The sequence below is a fragment of the Aotus nancymaae genome, unplaced genomic scaffold, assembly GCF_030222135.1.
Source record: "Aotus nancymaae isolate 86718 unplaced genomic scaffold, 86718_ANA_hifiasm-v0.15.2.pri h1tg000033l, whole genome shotgun sequence".
In the NCBI taxonomy this organism is placed as follows: domain Eukaryota; kingdom Metazoa; phylum Chordata; class Mammalia; order Primates; family Aotidae; genus Aotus; species Aotus nancymaae.
In genome coordinates, this window is record NW_026988447.1 from 10,559,595 (window position 1) to 10,578,427 (window position 18,833).

At 35.3% G+C, this 18,833-nt stretch overlaps 1 protein-coding gene across 4 annotated transcripts in view; it reads left to right on the top strand.

Moving 5' to 3' along the window:
• Positions 1–18,833, top strand: part of PDGFC (platelet derived growth factor C) — a 219,570-nt gene that overhangs the window by 125,945 nt on the left and 74,792 nt on the right. For all 4 annotated transcript variants that reach the window (XM_012448489.3, XM_012448487.3, XM_012448490.3 and 1 more), the window contains one exon: positions 324–519. In XM_012448489.3, coding sequence (XP_012303912.1) covers positions 324–519 — 196 coding nt within the window. The remainder of the gene's footprint in view (positions 1–323; positions 520–18,833) is intronic.

Here is an 18,833-nt window from a genome sequence, read left to right on the forward strand (position 1 = left end):
GATACCTTCTCAGAAATGTGAATCTTAACTCAGCTTTATTGTGATTTTAGGACTCCAAAAGAGTTAGTAGTTGACATTTCAACAATTCTAAAAGAGTAATTTGCTATTTTTCATGTATAAATATAAAACGTTTTTATTCAATAATGATAAAATATTCCTTTTTCTGGATCAATTCTGGAAAGAGTGGTATTTGGTGTGTATCAAATAAAACATACTCAGCACTTGTCTGAGGTAAAATGAGAATAATAAACACTTATTTTGACAACTATAATTTTTGAAATCTGTTCTCTAAATGTATGTCTGTGTCTATATTTTTGCTTTAGGAGTACAAGATCCTCAGCATGAGAGAATTATTACTGTGTCTACTAATGGAAGTATTCACAGCCCAAGGTTTCCTCGTGCTTATCCAAGAAATACAGTTTTGGTATGGAGATTAGTAGCAGCAGAGGAAAATGTATGGATACAACTTACATTTGATGAAAGATTTGGGCTTGAAGACCCAGAAGGTGACATATGCAAGTAAGTTATCATACTTGAAATTCCAACAATTTAACAACTATTAAAGTCTTTCAAATTGCTTATTTTTGATGATCTGATTTTAAATGACATCTTCTGTTTTATTTTTCTGATGATCTAAGAAATTTTTAATCTTATTTAAGCTATGTTTTATTTGAAGTCTTTATTTAAAATCAGAAGGCACATACATGTGTATACATAGTCATTATTTTCTACCTACTTCTAAAATGATTTAATATAATTGTGGTAAAAAGTATATATAATAAAACCATTTAAAATAAGGAATAGAGAATACAAAGCTACATAAAGGAAGGTAATTGTGCTAGAAAACCTAAGTTGCAGTTAGTGCTAAAAATCTTGTATTTGACCTTCCTCATTGCCAAATCAAAAAAATAAACGTTAAGCTACTAAAAGAAAAAGCTCTATCCACGGGTACATATTACCTGGATACATGTGTATGCATAGGACTAAGAAGTTTGAATATTACATCAAGAAGAAATATAATTCAGAAAGCAGAATTAGAAATTTAGGCTAATGTTATGCCTTGCTAGGTAGGAATTCATCATAATTATCCGAGAAGCATTCATGAACCAAAGTTAGCTGGAGTATTCCACCCACGCAAAAGACCACCTACTGTATGTCATACAAATATGACTCTGTAAATCCCATATGAATACACTTGTCAAGGTTGGGTGGTCTTACTGAAGATTTTTCACTTCAATGACATTTGTATAACATGAAAATATTTTACTTGAACGTCTTCACTGGATTTTTTATTTTCTCTTTGATATACAAGTTAAAAGAGAATTTTCATCTCATGGTATATTACAGATAAATATTTCAGTACAAATGAAATAAACTTTGTACTTGCTGTCATCACAGTTTGTATCTTTAGCATCACAGTTACGTATTCTTCACATTTGTTCTTTCTATGACTGTGCATTTCATATTGTTTTTTTCCTTACATCTGTAATTTTAGATTTTGATAAATAGAAGCTACCCTGATTATCTTTAGAAAACGACCAGAGGAGTAAAAGCAGATGCCGTATATCTCATTCAGGTTTGGTACCCAAACAAATGCTAAACCCATTTTTCCTAACACCTATTTAGGCAGTTTTTCATCATGCTGTGCTGAACCTCTTGTCTGTTTTTTTTTTTTTTTTTTTTTTAATAAACAAGGTTTCATAATCTTGTCGAAAATTACAAGAGGTGTAAGATTTTGCCCTACTTGCCAAGTAGTAAGCAATCCTACCAGTTTCCTGGATGCTAACGGAAGAGAGGAGGCTTCTGGGTCAGAGACAAAGGACTTTATTACAAAAGTAGCAGTCACTGGAATATTATCAGCACTTTCTTGTGCTTTCTCCTAAGTTCCAATTCCCACAGATCAACACCAAGAGAGCCATGTGACACCTGCTACCTGTATTCCTCCCTGATTACACCTTCTTCTTGTCACCTTCTTCTTGTCACTGCACATAAATCATTGTCCTTAATTTCATTACTCATTCTCCTGATTTTCTCTATAATTTTACCAGAAGTACCTATTTCTCTGTGTGATCATTCAAAAATAGTTAATTCCTTGCCCGTTTTGAAATATGTATCAATGGAATAATACTATGTGTTTTCTTTTATGATTTAACATGTTTTGAAACAAGCAAAACTGAAAAAATATGCTTTAAAATTAGTTTACGTTCAGGCAGATAGCTTATTAGATCATGTGTTGTCTTTGATGTACAATAAATAACCTTTTTTGTGTCTTCTACTTTGATGAGCATCTGACATGTTTCCATTTCTCCTTGTGCAAAAATGCAAGAGAACGTTGAGACTGTTTCTGAGAATGTTTTCAGTGTCTTACGATATTTATACTTTCAACTCTATTAGGTAGAGTTAAATTGTTTTTTTAAAGTGACCCAGTTTATACGTTTCCCAACAAGACACAAAAAATTTTTGTTGCACTGCGTTCTCACCAACTTCTGACCTGTCTTTAAAAAAAAAAAAAAAATTGATAATATGAGTGAAATTGTACCTCATTATTGGTTTTATTTTGTTTTTCTGATTACTAATAAGGTTGAGAAATTTTTGTATTTATTATTGCCCATTCATATTACCTTTTTATCATGCCTGCTCATGTCTTTCACCCATTTTGTATTGATCTGTTTGATTATTTAAATCTTGCCTTTAATTTTCCTTTATTTATCTGGAATTTATTTATGTTTGTGGTATGAAGTTTTTCAGGAGGGTATCCGATAGTGTGCCAACGTCATTTACTGAACAGTCATTTTTTTCCCCAATGAAGTGCAAAGTCAGCTAGCTCACAGATGAGGTTTCTGTATGTAGTCTGCTCTGTTTCTTCTGTTACTTTGGTCAGTTTTGTTTTTCTTAATTGAATGGCACTGTCTTAACTGCTGTAGCATTATGGAAGCTTTGTGATAAGCAAGTCTCACCTTGTTTTATTCTCATTTTGGAACATTCTGTCTGTTTTGCTTTTTAATAAAAAGTAGGTTGTAGAATTCATTGAAAGCTACTGTTTTCAACCTTTTCAACCTTGAGAAATAGGTTGTAAAGTTCCTTGAAAACTACTGTTGCCATTTTTATTGTAAAACATTGAATATACAGATCATGTTGAAGAGAACTGACATCACAGTAATAGTGACTCTGTCCTTGAGAACTTCATTTACATTGTCCATTTATTGGAGTCTTCTTTAATGTCTATGTGGTTTTAAAATTTTGTTCATAATAATGTTGTACATTCTTTATTTAGAATTAGTTCTAGATTTCTTATAGGCTAATGCTAAAATCTTTCTTTGACACTACATTTTCTAACTGTATATTGCTGGTGTTTAGAAAGGCAATCAATTTTTTAGTATTGATCTTATATCTAGAAAACTTAGCAAGCTTTTTCATTTTTTTGACAGTTGCTGTGGAAATTATATTTTATGCAAAAGATGATATGGTTTGTAAAAAGAAAGAGTTTTTTTCTTTTGAGTCTTTTACTGTTTCTTTTCTATCTCATTATGTTGTTGATTGAGTTAGTATGTATCTTTGTCTTCTTCCAGCTTTTTTTTTTAACTTAAACTTTAAGATTTGGAATAACTTTAGATTTGTAGGATGTTGTAAAGATAGTACGGAGAGTTTTTGCATACTTTTAACCCAGGTTCCTCCAATGTTAACATTCTACATAACTTTGGCATATTTGCATAGTTTAAGAAATCAACATTCATACAGTATTATTAACTAAACTCCAGGTCTTATTTGGATGTCAATAGTTTTTCCAGTTTATGGCTTTTTCTGTTTTAGGATCTTCTTCAGAATAAACTCATTGCATTTAGTTGTAATGTCTTGTTAGTCTTCTAGAATCTGTGACTATTTCCCTTTCCTTGTGTCTCATGACTAGACAGTTTTGAACACTAAATAAAACTAGATGATTGTTAAGAATAATATTTTTTAAAGATAAAATGGTCAGGTATTTTGTAGAATGGTCCCCCAGTTTAGGTTGGTCACACATTTTGTCATGGTTACAATGGGATTATATGTCTTGGGGAAGAATTACAAATAGGTGATATGCCCTTACCAAATCAGGAAGTACGTAAAATCAGCCTTACTCATAAGTGATGATGTTAGCTTTGATCACTTAGGTGGTCTCTGCTGGGCTTCTGCTCTGGTGAGGTAATGTATTTTCGTTTCATATTCTATTATTTGGGAGTATGTAGCTAACTCCAGCCCACACTCAAGGAGATACTGATTAAGCTCCACCTCCTAAAAGGTGTATGCATATATTATTTGGAATTCTTCAGCAAAGAAGATTTGTCTGTCCTTCCTTTTTTCATTTCTTCCTTTTGTCATTTCTATTAGTAAAAATTAATAAATACATATTTTATTCTATGTATTATAACCAAATTCTGTCATTATTAACTATCTTGTTGAAATTGTTCTGTCTGTGGCCATTGGGCCTAAAAGGTTTTCTGTTAACATGTCAATATTGATTATGTTGGTTGATAAAGGTTTATGTTTTGTTTTGTTTTGTTTTCTTTCAATTTACTTTATCATTTGAAGTACTTTTTTTCATTTTTATTTTGCCAACAGCCTTTTTCTCCTTAGGGAAAATTCCTTTATTATTCTTTTCTTTTGAATTTAAAAGTAAGTTGCCAACATTATGACACTTTGTACCCACTGCGTATTGTTTAAGAACAAGGATATTTCCCAAGGAACATCAGTATCAGCGTCATGTGAAATAAGTTTAACATTAATATGAAACTCTTACCCAGTGTTTTTCATCATCTGCAAACGTTTTTTAATCATTTCTTTTCATTTTTTGATCTAATAAAAAATCATAAATTTTATATTGCATTTGGTTATTGTAACTCTTTCATCTAAGAAAAGGCTCCTTGCCTTTTCTTAGCTTTCATGACATTGATATTTTGAACAATTCCAAACCATTTGTTCTACAGACTCTCAATATTAATTCATCTGAATATTTCTTCATAATTAGATCCTGCTTAAATATATTGGCCAGAATGCTCTTTGTGATAAGTATTTTTCAATTGCTTATGTCACTTTCTTGCATTATCAGTGACATGAGTTTAATGACTATCCACCAGATTTCTCTGTTGTGAATGTGCTTTGTTCTTCTACACTGTAATCAATGTGATTTATGGGGGTATACTTTTAAAACATGCCAATCTTGTTCTGTGACAATCTGTCACACAATTTTTTTTAGCATCCATTTATGATATCTACCTTTAAAGTCAGTTATTCATTTTATGGTTTCTAGGCATTTTTTTGAAGTTTTAAGTTTTATCATCATTAGGGTTTTCACAAAACGTCCTTAATATATTTTCATTTCTGCTGCATCTCTAACTGTGTCTTTTGTTTTATTGCTAATATTGTTTTGTGTTCACTCCTCTTTATTTTGCTTTGCTTTTCACTTTTCTCACTTAGTTTTGCCAATGGTTTGGTTTATTCATTCTTCTTTCAAAGAAAACAAATTTTGGCTCTGTTAATGACTGTTAAAGAATAAGGGTTTAAAAGGTAAAATTATGACTTCTCTCTATATATTAAGTAAACAACTAATTTTATTTAACTTAGTAACAAAGGGGAGAGTCAGATGTTAAAACCAGTTTAATGACAATTCAAAAAACAGCCAGTTTTAGATTGGGAATATAGAAATAAATGTGCAAATGGAGGCAGAACTGCCCTCTTCAAAAGTCAGAGAGAGAAGTCAATTAAGCTTCCACAGGGCATAGTTTATTTATATGTCTGTAGACAATAATTATTTTTTATTTGATATAAATCATTTATACCTTACTGAGTTGTAAAACAGTTCAACGGCAATGAAAGATGCTGAGCTCCGATAGAATTGGAATTAGATAGCCAGGAAGGAATTATTCATAGCAAATATTATGAATACTTTGCCACAAAGCACAACTCTTTCTCCACATGTCTTGCTTCTCTATATATATATATGTATTTTAAATTTATTTCCTTATATTCTTCATGTCCTTTGTTCTCTTCTGTTATGAAGTATTTCTAACTTCTGAAGTTGAATGTAATTTTAATTCTTTTATTTTTAAATTGTTCATGTAAACTTAACAATTTCTTTACAGACATTCTGTTTTCTATGAGCCCTGCCAATTTTCATAATGTAGTATTTTAATTCTTGTCCAATTTAAGACTTTTATAATATCTACTGTATTCTTCTATTAAAGCATAGATTATTTAGAAGCAATTTTTAAATTTTTGTATATGTTTTTAATATTTTAAAATATTTAGTTTTTCAAATATTCATTTTTCAGAGTGCATGCTCTTGCAATAGTGTAGTATATGTCTGTTACATCAATTTTAGTTGTGCACAGCATCTGTGTCTTTCTGATATTTTCTTTGTTATATATTAATTTCTGAGACAGTTGCATTAAATTATTTTAATATATTTACAAATTTCACCTTGTTGGTCTGTCGAAAGCTTTATGTCATTTAAAATTATGGTAGTTGATGCATACAAGTTCAAAAATGTAATATTCTTTATTGTTACTAAATTTTTGTTTTAGCCTCAAAGTATATTATGCCTAATGTTAATTTAGCAACACCAAGTAATTTGGGTTATTTTTTTGTCTGGCATTCTTTCCATTATTTTCCTTTCAACTTTCTTCTGTCCTTGTTTATATGTGTACAGTCACGTTAGTGTGTGTGTCTGTGTATGTTATAGTTGTCTTTCTAGAAAGGAACATGAGTAGCATTAAAAAAAATTCCAGTCCGGGCGCGGTGACTCACGCCTGTAATCCCAGCACTTTGGGAGGCCAAGGCGGGTGGATCACGAGGTCAAGAGATCAAGATCATCCCGGTCAACATGGTGAAACCCCATCTCTACTAAAAATACAAAAAATTAGCTGGGCATAGTGGCGCATGCCTGTAATCCCAGCTACTCAGGAGGCTGAGGCAGGAGAATTGCCTGAACCCAGGAGGCGGAGGATGCGGTGAGCCGAGATCGCGCCATTGCACTCCAGCCTGGGTAACAAGAGCAAAACTCTGTCTCAAAAAAAAAAAAAAAAAAAAAATTCCAAAGAAATCTTCATATTTCATTGTGGAATGTAACCTAGTACATCGATTGTTTGTATGGATATTTTGGATTCTATTCTATTAATTATTTTGTACTCATTTTCCTGTTGCTTCAGTTTCCTTTTTTGCATTCATTTAGCTTGTCTTCTCATTCCATTTTTCTTTTCTACTGATTTAGACTGTATATCAGTTTATGTTTTTTAATGAATACCTTAGAAGTGCATACGTAACTTAAAAATATCTAAAACCAATCAATGTTTTCCCTATCCCAAATACACAACTGAGAACAATTTAACTAACTAAATGCTAACTTCTAAGACAGCATGACACTATGCTGAGAAAACCAATCCAAATGCCCATCAATGATGGCCCATATACACCATGGAAACATCACAGATGAGTTATCAGTGGGCTTCTGGTCCTCTGCTTTATACAGTCATAGCTTATTATTTATTGATTATGTCTCCTTGAAAGCTTCTGATGTCATGGACATGGTATCTCTAGGTGGACACTTTTTGTAGAGGCAAGGTCTTGCTCTGTTAGCCAGGTTGGACTATAGTAGTGTGGTCTTGGCTCACTGCAGCTTCAAGTCCTGGTCTTGGGTGATCCTCCCACCCAAGCCTTTTGATGAACCTGACTCCAGGTACACATCACCATGCCTGGCTATTTTTATTTTCATTTTTGTAGAAACAAGGTCTTGCTATATGGTCCAGGCTGATCTTTAACTCTTGGCCTCAAGCGATCCTGCTACCTGAGCCTTTCAAAGTGCTCGGATCATACATGTGAGCCACTGCACCCAGAGCAGGAGGGCACATTTTTAGTGGAAAGCTTCTTACTGATTTTTTTTCTGTTTATTCCTCTTCTGAACTAAATAATATACATATTATATATACAATTTTACAAAGAGAAAGATGATGAGAGACAGCATTTGAAAAAGGATGGATTAATCAGTCTGTCCAGTTTAAAATAGTGCTTCATCTTCACCAAAACACCTCTTCCTTTTAGAACAATTATTATAACTAGTCCAATCAGGAAAAAGGGTAATGAGTTATAGGATTGCTACATCTGTTAAATGAAGTAAACAGACTTTATCAATATTTAGAATTTCAGATGGTCAAAATTATTAAGTTTTTCTTTATAATGAAAAAAGTTTAGACATTTTTTGTTCTTCCTTCTGTTTATAACAAAATAAATGTGACCTTATTATTTGCTCATTCATTTACTCTTATAGGCAACATTTATCTTCTAATTATCTGCCACAGTAAGTATAACAACTGAATTTTCTTTATTTCTCCTTCATTCTTAGAAGTTAGTTGGATGGGACATAAAGTTTTAGGTTGTGTAGGTGTAGTAAATATAACCTACCACAGTGAGTGTGGTAGGTAATTAGAAGACAGCAGTAAGTAAGAAATTGCTCATGTCCTCAAGTAGCTCATAGTCTGAGTCAAGAGGCAGACAAATATATAAACAATTAAGATAAAATGCTACGAATCCTAGTATGCAATAAATATAGTTACTACTGTAACTAATTATGTTTAGACTACTTTTTGTTCATTTTCTAATTTATACCATAACTGTGTATCTTTACCATCAACAGTCTCTAAGTAATTGTTACTAATTTATTATGGAGAGATGGGGGTGGATAGATTAACCCTTCCATGTAGACCTCAAAAACTCAAACACTCTTTTTCTGTCTTTCATTCTAGTATAGTTTTCAAGGATATTATAGATCTCTTGTATCAATGTTACAATGCCAGTGCAAGCTGTGGATGATGAAATTTAAGGAAATGTTATTTTATGAAAACAATAAAATGTTCCTTAGTTGCATGACCACAGAAATGAAATAAAGGCAGTATTGTTTATTTGGTGATAATGGCTTCAGTGACCAGTAAGTACATCATAAGAATTTATTTTCTAAGCAGAATGCTTTCATTAGCCCCTTAAAAGGATTGAGGAAAATGAAAGGCACTACTAGTCCATATTTAGCATAAGCAGTCTTAAATTTTAGCCCTGAGAGATACAAAGACATCATTCTCCCCATCCTGAATCCGCAACGCTGGCCTGAGAATAAGTAACTGGGTTTTGTACAGTAACTGGCAATTTCAGTCTTGTTCGTGATGGTAGGAAAAAGACAGGATAAACAAACAAACAAAAAATTCAGAACCTCTTTAAGATATGTTGTTGGAACCCTACTATAAGGGCAGAAAAGAACATTTGCCCAGTGTTGTGGATGATGTCATGGATCCTTTCTGTGGTATGTCTACCTCAGATGCTGGCAAGGGGAAGGGGAAGCATTACATATCCCCAAGACTTGCTTCAGTGGCCCAGCTGTGCTGAAGCACATGCACGGTGGTTACTGTCTCACCCTCTTTAGACTGCTATAACAAACCATAAACTGGGTGGCTTATAAAGCACAGAGATTTATTTCTTACAATTCTGGATGCTGTGAAGGCCAAGATCAAGACACCAGCAGATTCTGTGACAGCGAGGGAGGGCCCGCTTCCTGGTTCAAAGACGACTGTCTTCTCTTTGTGTCTTCCCATTGTTAATGTGTGAGGGATCTCTCATAGGCCTCTTCTATAAGAGTGCTGATCCCGTTAATGGCTGAATCACCTCCCAAACACACTACTTCAAATACCATCACCTTAGGGGTTAGGATTTCACATATGAGTTTTGCAAGGACACAAACAAACATTCAAACCATACCAGTGACCTAAACAAATCACTATAGCTCTAAGGAAGAAGAGGAGGGTGCGTTGTAGTTATGTAGGCAAACATAGTGCTATGGCTTTAAATAAGAAGTAATCTAAGTATTGAAGCATATAGAAAGATTAGTCATAATGAGGAGATAGATGGGAATGTACTATATATTGGGTCTTGAAGACTAGGTAGGATGTCAGTAGCTGACTAGTACCTAATGGATACTCAGTAATAGTTACTGAAAATAAAATAGCAGATGGATTATAGAGAAATGAGAACTACAAATACTGTTAGACTGGATATAGAGAAAATCATTTGAGAACACTGACTTTCTCTGGAGCCTGAGCCTTGGAGGTGTGGTAAGTGGTGGGCATGTAATGGTAGAGAGGACTAAATTATGAAGAACTTTTAATACTAAGCTGAGAGATTTAAACTCCCCTTTTTATGCTATCAGAAGAAATGGTTTTGTTGCAGAACAAGGTCATGTACTGGTCTGTATTTTAGAAAGAGAATGCTGATAGAACCATGCAGAGTCTATTGAAGGAATTTTGTTATTTAGTTGGAGGTATTTTGTTATTTCTCAAACACAAAACTTTAGAGGTATATATTTTCTCATACTTAGAGTTTGCCTGATTTTTTTTTCTGCTCGATGCATTAATAGAAAGCATGTTGCTCTCTTACTTGCACTCTGTGTAGGAGTAGGAATAAGGTTTCCTGTGTACTGGTATGCAAAGAAAACCTTTAAACCATTCCAATTCTTTTTATTTGAAAGATATGTTATCTTTTGCCCCAGACCACAAGCTGTGGGAGAAACAAAATGACCCATTTAAATATTACTGCCACTATAAACATTTATATTGAAGACAAACCAAAGAGTAACTTAAGAGAGCTAAATGTCCATTCTGTTATAGAAGAGATGGCCTTTCTCTTTCTTCTTTGAGTTGAACAGGGAAATTTTACATTGGGACCTGAGAAGAGGAGAGAGCAATATTGCATCAGGTCTAGGAATAATCTGACCATTCTGCTAGAAATATGCCATAACAAAATAACTTTCTAAACAGGTAAAGGCTTACATTGTAAGATATAGGGATTCATATAAGGAAATGTTAATTGAAGACCCTTTTACCAAGTGACTACAGATGCTTAGCTAGTGTGTTTTTCCATTCTCATGCTGCTATAAAGAACTGCCTGAGGCCAGGTGTAGTGGCTCATGCCTGTAATCCCAGCACTTTGGAGGCCAAGATGGGCGGATCACTAGAGATCAGCAGTTCGACACCAGCCTAGCCAGTTTCATAAAACCCTGACTCTATCAAAAACAATGAGCTGGGCATGGTGGCATGCACTTGTAATCATAGTTACTTGGGAGGCTGAAGTGGGAGAATTGCTTGAACCTGGGAGGCAGAGGTTGCAGTGAGCCGAGATTGTGCTACTGCACTCCATCCTGAGTGACAGAGTGAGACCCTCTCTGGAAAAAAAAAAAACTGCCTGAGATTGAGTAATTTATAAAAGAAAGAGGCTGAATTTACTTAGTTCTGCAGGGCTGGAGAGGCCTCAGGAAACTTACAATCATGACAGAAGTGGAAGCAAACACATCCTTCTTCTCATGGTGGCAGGAAAGGGAAGTGCTGAGCAAAAGAAGAAAAAGCTCCTTATAAAACTATCAGATTCTATGAGATCACAGTCACCATCATGAGAACAGAATGAGAGTAACCATCCTGATGATCCAGTTACCTCCCATCTGGTTCCTTCCATGACGTGAAGTTTATAGGAACTACAATTCAAGATGAGATTTGGTTGAGGACACAGCCAAATTACATCATTCCACCCCTGATCCCCCTCCCAAATTTCATGTCTTCACATTTCAAAACACAGTCGTGACTTTCCAACAGTCCCCCAAATTTTGACTCATTCTAGCATTAACCCAAAAGTCCAACTCCAAAGTCTCATTGGAGACAAGGCAAGTCCCTTATGCATATGAGCCTGTAAAATCAAAAGCAAGTTAGCTACTTCTCTAGGAAGTAGCTAAGGTGCTAGTCAGCTACTGACATCCTACCTAGTCTTCAAGACCCATTCTCATACCTTCTACAATGAAGGTACAGCCATTGTGTGAATACACCCAATCCAAATGGGAGAAATTTGCTTAAACCTAGGGGTGAAAGAACCCATGTAAGTCCAAAATCTAGTGGGGCAGTCAAATCCTTAAGCCCTGAAATGATCCCCTTTGACTGCATGTCTTACTTTCAGGTCATGATGATGTAAGAGGTGGGCTCCTATGGCCTCGGACAGCTCTGCCCTTGTGGCTTTTCAGGGTACAGCCCAGCTCTCAGCTGCTTTCAAGGGCTAGCATTGAGTTTCTGCAGCTTTTTCAGGTGCACAGTGTGCAAGCTGTCAGTGGATCTACAATTCTGAGGTCTAGAGGACAGTGGCCCTCTTCTTACAGCTCCACTAGGCAGTGCCCCAGTGGGGAGTCTGTGTAGGGGATTTAACTCCACATTTCCTTCTTTATTGCCCTAGCAGAGGTTCTCTATGAGGGCTCCACCCCTGCACCAGACTTCTGCCTGGATATATAAGCATTTCTATACATCTTCTGAAATCTAGGTGGAGACTCCCAAACCTCAATTCTTGTCTTCTGTGCACTCTCAGGACCAACATCACATGGAAGCCACCAAGACTTGGGGCTTGCATTCTCTGAAGCAACAGCCAGAGTTTTACCATGTTCCCTTTTAGCTATGGCTGGAGCTGCTGGGATGCAGGGCACCAAGACCCTAGGCTGCACACAGCACACGGATTCTGGGCCCAGACATAAAACGATTTTTACCTCCTAGCTCTCCACGTCTGTGTTGGGAGGGGCTGCCATGAAGGTCTCTGACATTCCCTGGAGACATTTTCCCCATTGTCTTGGTGATTAGCATTTTGCCCCTTCTTACTTATACAAATTGCTTGAATTTCTCTCCAGAAAGTGAGTTTTTCTTTTCTACTGTATTGTCAGCCTGCAAATTTTCCAAACTTTTGTACTCTGTCACCTCTTGAATGCTTTGCCACTTAGAAATGTCTTCTGCCAGATACCCTCAATAATCTCTCTCAAGTTCAAAGTTCCACAGATCTCTAGGGCAGGAGAAAAAACCACCAATCTCTTTCCTAAAGCATAGCAAGAGTGACTTTTAATTCATTTCCCAACAAGTTCCTTACCTCCATCTGAGACCGCCTCAGTCCAGACTTCATTGTCCATATCACTATCAGCATTTTGATCAAAGCCATTCAACAAGTCTTTAGGAATTTCCATACCTTCACACATTTTCCTGTCTTCTGAGCACTTCATGTCTCTAGGAAGTTTTAAACTTTCCCAGATTTTCCTGTCTTCCTCTGAGCCCTCCAAATGGTTCTACCCTCTGCCTGTTACCCAGTTCCAAACTTGGTTCCACATTTTTGGGTATCTTTACAGCAGCACCCCACTACTCTCAGTACTATTTTACTGGATTAGGCCATTCTCATGCTGCTACGAAGAACTGCCCAAGATTGGGTAATTTGTAAAGGAAAGAAGTTTAACTGACTTAGTTCTGCAGGGTTGCGGAGGACCAGGAAATTTACAACCCTGGTGGAAGGAGAAGAAAACACATCCTTCTTCACATGGAGGCAGGAAGAAGTGCCAAGCAAAAGAGGAAAAAATCCCCTTATAAAACCATCAAATCTCGTGAGAACTCACTATCATGAGAACAGCATGAGGGTAACCACACAAATGATTCAATTACCTCCACCTGTTTCCTCCCACAACACATGGGGATTATGGGAACTAAAAGATGAGATTTGGGTGAGAACACAGCCAAATCATATCAGCTGGTGATTCTAAGAGTACAAAAGGAAATGTTTAGATTATGATACTGAAAACTTTAGGCATAGACTTTAGTATCTGAAAGGATGCCACCAACTCTCTATTGGCATTTTACTCTGCCTCTGTAGATTTCTCTGATGATTTTTCTCTGCCTCTGCAGATTTGCTTTCTACTAGTTGATTTCATTCTCTATCAGGCTGTCCTCATAAAATGGCAGAGAAAGTCCAGTGTCAAGATTTTAGCACTTAAATGAGCTTTGAAAGAGACAAAAACTTTTGTGCAAAAGCTCTGGGAAGAACTGTAATTGGCCTAGTTTGGACCAAGTATCCACATGTGAGCCAGTTGCCATAGCATGAATTAGGCATATGTGTTACTCTGATTGGCAAGATTTGGTTTACATGCCCATCCTGAGACACAACTGTTGTCCTATGATTGGTAGAGAAATGGCCCCTGAAAGCAAAACTTTCTTTTTTCTTTAGGAGGAGGAAGAGGTGCTGGTTATACAAAAATAACTATTTCTACTATTGATGTTTAGAACACATAGGCATTAACAGGCAGCTTTCAAATTTAGTTATTGTTTTTACTACGTGCACTTTGGCCACAGAATAAAGTTCTTTTTAGAGTGAAGATTTTGCCAATGCCCTTTCCAGCAACTTCTTCTGAGTGCAGTTAGTCCAGTGGTGCAATTTATAGCTTTGTTGTCCTTTGCCCTCTGTAGCAATTACTTTTGTAACTTAAAAAATCATTCCCAAGAGGGCTTAAAATAAAGGGTGCGGATCTGACCAAGTCTGAGATCAAGGGATTCTGCTCTTGGCTAATGAGATGTTTTGGTTTTATATTTTGAAATGTTCAAAATCAACATTCCAAGTAGAGAAAGAATGTGTCCTGCAACTCCCAAACTCCTGTCTGGCTCAACCACTGTCTCACCAACCCTTTACCTTTTTCCTGCGTCTTATCCTCTCCATTTTTATTGTCCACACCTCCCTCGCTTCTTTACCTTTCTTTCTCTAGCTTGTCTGTTTGATATCGCACAAAGATCACTTTGCTGCATCAATTAGAAGAGTTTGTGCTCTATGAGGATTTTGGAAAGCCATTTTTTCGTGCCATGCCCTTACTTTCCATAGTTGCATTGCTGCCACTGAAGTAATGTTGCAATTTTTTGAGTCTTTCAGTTGGCACAATGACTTAAATATGGACAGTTTCTAGAACCAAAGAAATATTCATGTCACTGTTAGGCTAGCTTACTGGTTATCTATTGTAGCATTTGCCTGGAAAAAAAAAAAAAGCAATGGCAATAGAACACTAATTGTTGCTGTTGCTGTTGTTGTTGTTGTTATTATTATTATTATTATTATTATTTTGAGATGGGGTCTCACTCTTTAGCCAGGCTGGAGTGCAGTGGTGTGATCTCGGCTCACTGCAACCTTTGACTCTCTGGTTCAAGCGATTCTCCCGCCTCAGCCTTTCAAGTAGCTGAGATTACAGGCGCATATCACCATGCCCAGCTAATTTTTGTATTTTTAGTAGAGATGGGGTTTTGCCATGTTGGCTAGGAAGGTCTCGATCTCCTGACCTCATAGTCCACCCACTTTGGCCTCCCAAAGTGCTGGGATTACAGGCGTGAGCCACCGTGCTGGGCCTAGAACACTAATTATTATTAATAAAGGACTTCTAAATGTATAAATTTAAAAATGAACTGTAATAATTTTGTGTTGGCTTTTCTTGTCTCAACCTCATCAATGTTTATATAGATATGTCTCCAATATTAAAATATTTATATCATATTGCTATATGAATTTTCAAATAACAATTTCTGAAATTCACCTGATCTTGTTAATTCTTGACCCTTGGGGTACTAGATTCTGTTCAGGTTCCAGCTCTTTTTATGGAACAACCTCACTCTTAAAGAAGCCAATCTTTAAATACACTTCAGGCTTTTATAATACAAGCAGATTCTGACTTAAAATTAATTTCTAATTCACTAATTGATATTTTTCATTCTTACTTGATTTTCCTTCTAAGATTCCTTTGTCAGAATGACTAATAAAAATAATCTTTTACAAAAAAAAAATCATTGTTTTGCTATACAGTTAAGAATGGTTAAATTAACATTTAACAAAGTCCTTAAACTTAAAGATATTTCATTACATTTGATTCACATGTGAAGGTACAAAATGGAAGTTAGGACTGCCTTCCCAACTTCAGGTACTTACAGCTTCATTTTCAGCAGAATAAATGATATGAATGTTAAGTCCTAGTCAGTGTTTACTGTAGGTAAGGCAGCATAACTCTGAGTCTCAGGAGGATGATTCTGTGAAGGCAGAAATAAGAATTATCATTAACCGAAACTATTGGAAAGAAAAAAGAATAAGGGGTTCAGTTGGTATGTAGACTATTTCATAGAAATCAAAGAGGAAGTTTTTAGATTAAAATATGTAAAGAAAAATGTTATGAAAAGATCCTCATTTAAATGTAACATTTTATTAAGTTAAATCAAGGGGAAAACCTTACCTTAATTTTGTGCAAAGCTGTAAAGCAGGGTTTATGTAGTTGTAACTTGCTTACTTCACTGAAACTGAATGTTGGTCATGGTGGATGCTCATATATGCTGTCCTCTGGCTTAAGAACAATTGGTGAGACCTTTTTGTTTTCACAAATATCCATGCAAAGGTGGGCAATGAAGGAGGAGTCCAGAGGTTCCTGCTCCTGTGTAGTAAACTTGTCCTCTATGAACTCCAGTTCAGAGCACTAGATAGTGTCATATTTCTTTTTATGTATATATAGAAATATGTTCTTGCCTAGAAAAATGTGTATCTTCATTAGTTTTTATCAATAATGTATTTAGATTATCAGTACACAGAGGTTTATGTTCCTGTTCCCAGTAATTAAAATCCCACAGGAGACTCTGAGGAGAGGAGATTGGTCTTCATGCATCAAGGTAAAATCCTGAACACATTTTTCAGTATACACAGTATTGGGATTACTGGTATGGAAAATGAAGAGATTTGCTCCAGGTACCATACTGATCACTTAGATTTTTTTGGAGGACAAATTGGCAGCGTACTTACATGAGAGAGTTAAACTGACTGGCAGAAACACTGGCTTGTGATGTTTCCATTTTTATCATTAACTACTAGAAATATGGCCCTGGTTAAATTATTTTCCTATTTTATCATTGTGTGCTTAAAATATAACAGGATTTTAAAAATATAATAGGATTGGGTTATTCTTGAAATATAGTGAAATTGGGTTATTGGGTTGAAATAAAGGAGTTGGGTTCCAGATGAAGATTTAAGTCTCTTCCAGCACTAAAAGATCTGTTTCCCAGGATTATCCACAGATACCCAGGGACACTAACATTTATGTTTTGCCTTCATCCAAGCAGATAATGTTTATAAAAGTTCTTTTAAAATATTAAAGTTTAAATAACATGATTCATATTTCTTAAAATGTTGACTTATGTATGAGCCCTTGGATTAAAATTCATTTTTAACATGGCTGAACTAATTGACATTCCCGACAGCATTGAATAGGAGCTCCCTTTTCTCCACAGCATCTATTATTTTTATACTTTTTAATAATAGCCAGTCTGACTGGTGTGAGATGATTTGCATTATCTTGTAATTTTCATTTGCACTTCTCTGATGATTAGTGATGACATTCATTTTAAATGATAAATGGTTAAACTGCTGATAAAAACTCCATTTGTAATTAGTTTAAGAAAATCAGTTTTCTGGAAGTGCCAATTCTCTAGTAACCCTCTCGGACCCTATCTCACACCTCATCTAAATGGATAATGTAACATTTTACCTAGTCCCATTTCTTCATATTTTTGAGCTTTGAGAAATTTTTTAAAAATTAAATTTAATATGACAAAAATATTACTGCCTAAAAATCTATGAAGCTATTCAGTTGTGGGGTCTTTCTGTTTTTTTTGCCATTTTCAAACTCTTAACTATGTGACTCAAGACCGTGTATAATTGCTCATTGCAGTGGGACCAAATATTCTTTTGATTCAATATCCTACTGACAGTTATGAAGTAGTAAAGGACTTTCTATTACCCATAATGCATTTTGAAACTTAAGTGCACGAAGACTGTTTTTCACCCAAAACAGTTATTCCTCTTAGCTGTTTCAAGGACTTCGAAAATGTTTGAATAAATATTCAAATCTCAAGTAGGCTTTTCTTTCTGTCTGCCAAGAGACATAGATCGTTTCCCCATATGGCAGCTGATTTAACCCCCTACTCCTTTCTCACCAGAAATCTCACCAGAAACCCCACGCACTAACTTCAGAAACGTCATCTGCTTCTTGACCTTTCTATCCGTAGCTCTCTATCTCTGTCTGTCAGTTTGAATAAGCAGGCTAGTTCATGATATCAAAATATTTATGTAAATGGAACCAGTCATAATTTATTGCTTCTAAAATTGTTTCATGGGATTGTGGTAGGCACTGTTTTTGCTGAGGTATTGGGGTTAATCTCTGGAAATGAGGCCTGCACTGTATGTTATCTTAGCATATTTTGAGGAAAAAAATCTCAAATTGCAGTTTACCTACAATTTATCTGTATTGAGAACATCCAAAATAGTGACTGTAATAGTTTGATATCATGCTGCAAATTGTGACACTCCTCTTTAAAGCTTAGCAAGATTAAGATATTTGTTATTTGTCTCAAGATCTGTAATATGAGGACTTTCCCAAGAGATAAAAATGAAGGTCCAAAATTCTATTCCAAGTTTTCTGTGTAGTATACAAAGAAACCAAAGAAAGAAAAAGAGAAGTTATGAAATGAAGGAGGGAAGTAGTGAGGAAGGAAAGAAGAAAGAAGGGAGGGAAGAAGATGCCTCTCAATGTTTCAGGCTATTTATATTGCATTCATTTTCTGATGCTCTCAAGTTATCAAGAGCCTGGGTAGAGAAACCAAGCAAATAGTTGCTATGTAATAAACACCACCATTTGTTGACTCCTGCTATTTGCCAAACCTTGAACTAGGCTGCTTATCCACAACTCTAATCTTTTCAGCAGTCCTTCAAGGAGTAGGCATTATTATTCTCTATTTTACAAGGAAGTTTACAGACCGAAAGAGGATATGAAAAATTATCTAAGTTTAAAGAGCAAGTAAATGGTAGAGATGGTGTTCACACCTTTGCTCTAAGGTATACTATTATATATGAATAAAATTATCACTTTCCCTATTAGCTGTTATATTATTTGCTATATAAAACAAAAAAATTACTGT